Source organism: Rhagoletis zephyria, unplaced genomic scaffold (genome assembly GCF_001687245.7).
Source record: "Rhagoletis zephyria isolate East Lansing unplaced genomic scaffold, Rhagoletis_zephyria_1.1 Rzeph_scaffold_60291, whole genome shotgun sequence".
In the NCBI taxonomy this organism is placed as follows: Eukaryota; Metazoa; Arthropoda; class Insecta; order Diptera; family Tephritidae; genus Rhagoletis; species Rhagoletis zephyria.
In genome coordinates this window covers 1-1622 of record NW_016217342.1, presented here as the reverse complement: position 1 = coordinate 1622, position 1622 = coordinate 1, and the positions used below count along the sequence as shown (strand labels likewise).

Here is a 1622-nt window from a genome sequence, read left to right as displayed (position 1 = left end):
ACGAGCATAACAAAAAAGGCTCATACAGTGATAAAGTCACGCGTCAACATCTACGAAGTAGCATTGCAATTTTATATATTGCCAAAGATCACATCAAGAAAACCTGATCAATATGTCAACGTCTCCACCTGGAATATTCCCAAGAATGTTGAGCTTGCGGATCCACGCTTTAATACTCCGGCACGGGTGGATATGTTGCTAGGTGCAGAAATATTTCTGGAGTTGCTGTGCGTAGGTCAAATAAAGCTGTTGAACGGTGTACCTCGATTGCAAAAAACGGTATTTGGCTGGGTAGTGTCCGGTAGCACACAGATAGTCGAAGGTGATCGCGTGAGGGCTCAAAGCCTGGTAAGCGACGTAGTCGTAACGGAACAGCAAGACGAAAAACTTAACAGCTTGGTGGAGCGATTCTGGGAGATGGAGCAACTATCGACGAAGTCTACGTTCTTAACTGACGAGGAAGCAGAGTGCGAGCGCATATTTCGCGAGAGCGTGCGCAGAGATGACAGCGGAAAATTCGTCGTAAAAATACCATTTAAGAGCGACGTTGATAAACTTGGAGACTCGTTTTACACAGCTGAGCGGCGGTTTCTGGCATTGGAAAGGCGGCTTAATAAAGATTCAGACACCAAAAAAGCATATGCTGACTTTATTGAGGAGTATATAAAACTCGTGCATATGGCAAAGGTAGCGGCAGCAGACCTTGAGCAGCTGAAGTATTTTTCGCCTCATCAACATGTGTTACGCCCGGAGTCCACGAGTACGAAACTTCGAGTAGTTTTTGATTGTAGTTGCAAAGCTGCGATTTCGGTGCTTCAAATTTGCGCTTACAGCTGACATAACAAAAATGTACAGACAAGCATGGGTTACTGCCGAAGACTGCAACTATCAAGGGATTTTGTGGAGAAACTCCAGCGATTAAAGGCTTGCAGCATATCGACTGCTGACGATAACTTATGGGACAACGGCAGCGCCTTTTCTAGCAACTCGTTGCCTGCAGGAGTTGGGTGAAGATGGTAAGAAGCACTTTCCATTGGGATCGAAGAAAATACTATCTGATTTTTACATGGATGACTTCATCAGCGGAGCTGATACAGAAGCAGAATTAATGCAAGTCTATAGTGAGGTATCAGCACTAACAAATTCAGCGCATTTCACACTACGCAAATGGCATTCAAACAATGCTTGTTTTATGCTGCAGCTAGACGAAGGTGAAAAGGAGAAGCCAATACGAGTTAACGATGTCGAAATCATTAAAACTCTTGGCATTGTTTGGGAACCAGGAGCGGACCACTTCAGGTATGTCTGGCAAGAGCTACTGTCCACAAAAAACGTGCTAACAAAAGGGTAGTGCTAGCAGAGTTGTCAAGTTTATTCGATCCGCTGGGTCTCCTGAATCCGGTCATAGTAAAGGCGAAAATCTTCATGCAAGACTTGTGGATCAAAAAATTGGCATGGGATGAATCACTGCCAATGCACCTGCATAACCAATGGGTCGAGTTTCGAGAGAGGCTCAGTGCGATTCGAGATGTAAAAGTGCCGCGCTATATTCTAAGCGCGAAAAAGCATGTCAGCCAAAAGTCACAGTTTTCACTTGCATCGACAGTATTTTTGCGTAGAAT

General features: G+C 44.6%; 1 protein-coding gene across 1 annotated transcript; it reads left to right on the top strand.

Annotated features, from left to right (window-relative positions):
• The first annotated feature begins 192 nt into the window (after positions 1–192).
• Positions 193–837, top strand: LOC108356507 (uncharacterized). Its single transcript, XM_017607614.1, has one exon. It carries the CDS (start codon positions 193–195, stop codon positions 835–837), a length of 645 nt encoding a protein of 214 aa, XP_017463103.1.
• The last annotated feature ends 785 nt before the right edge of the window (positions 838–1622 follow it).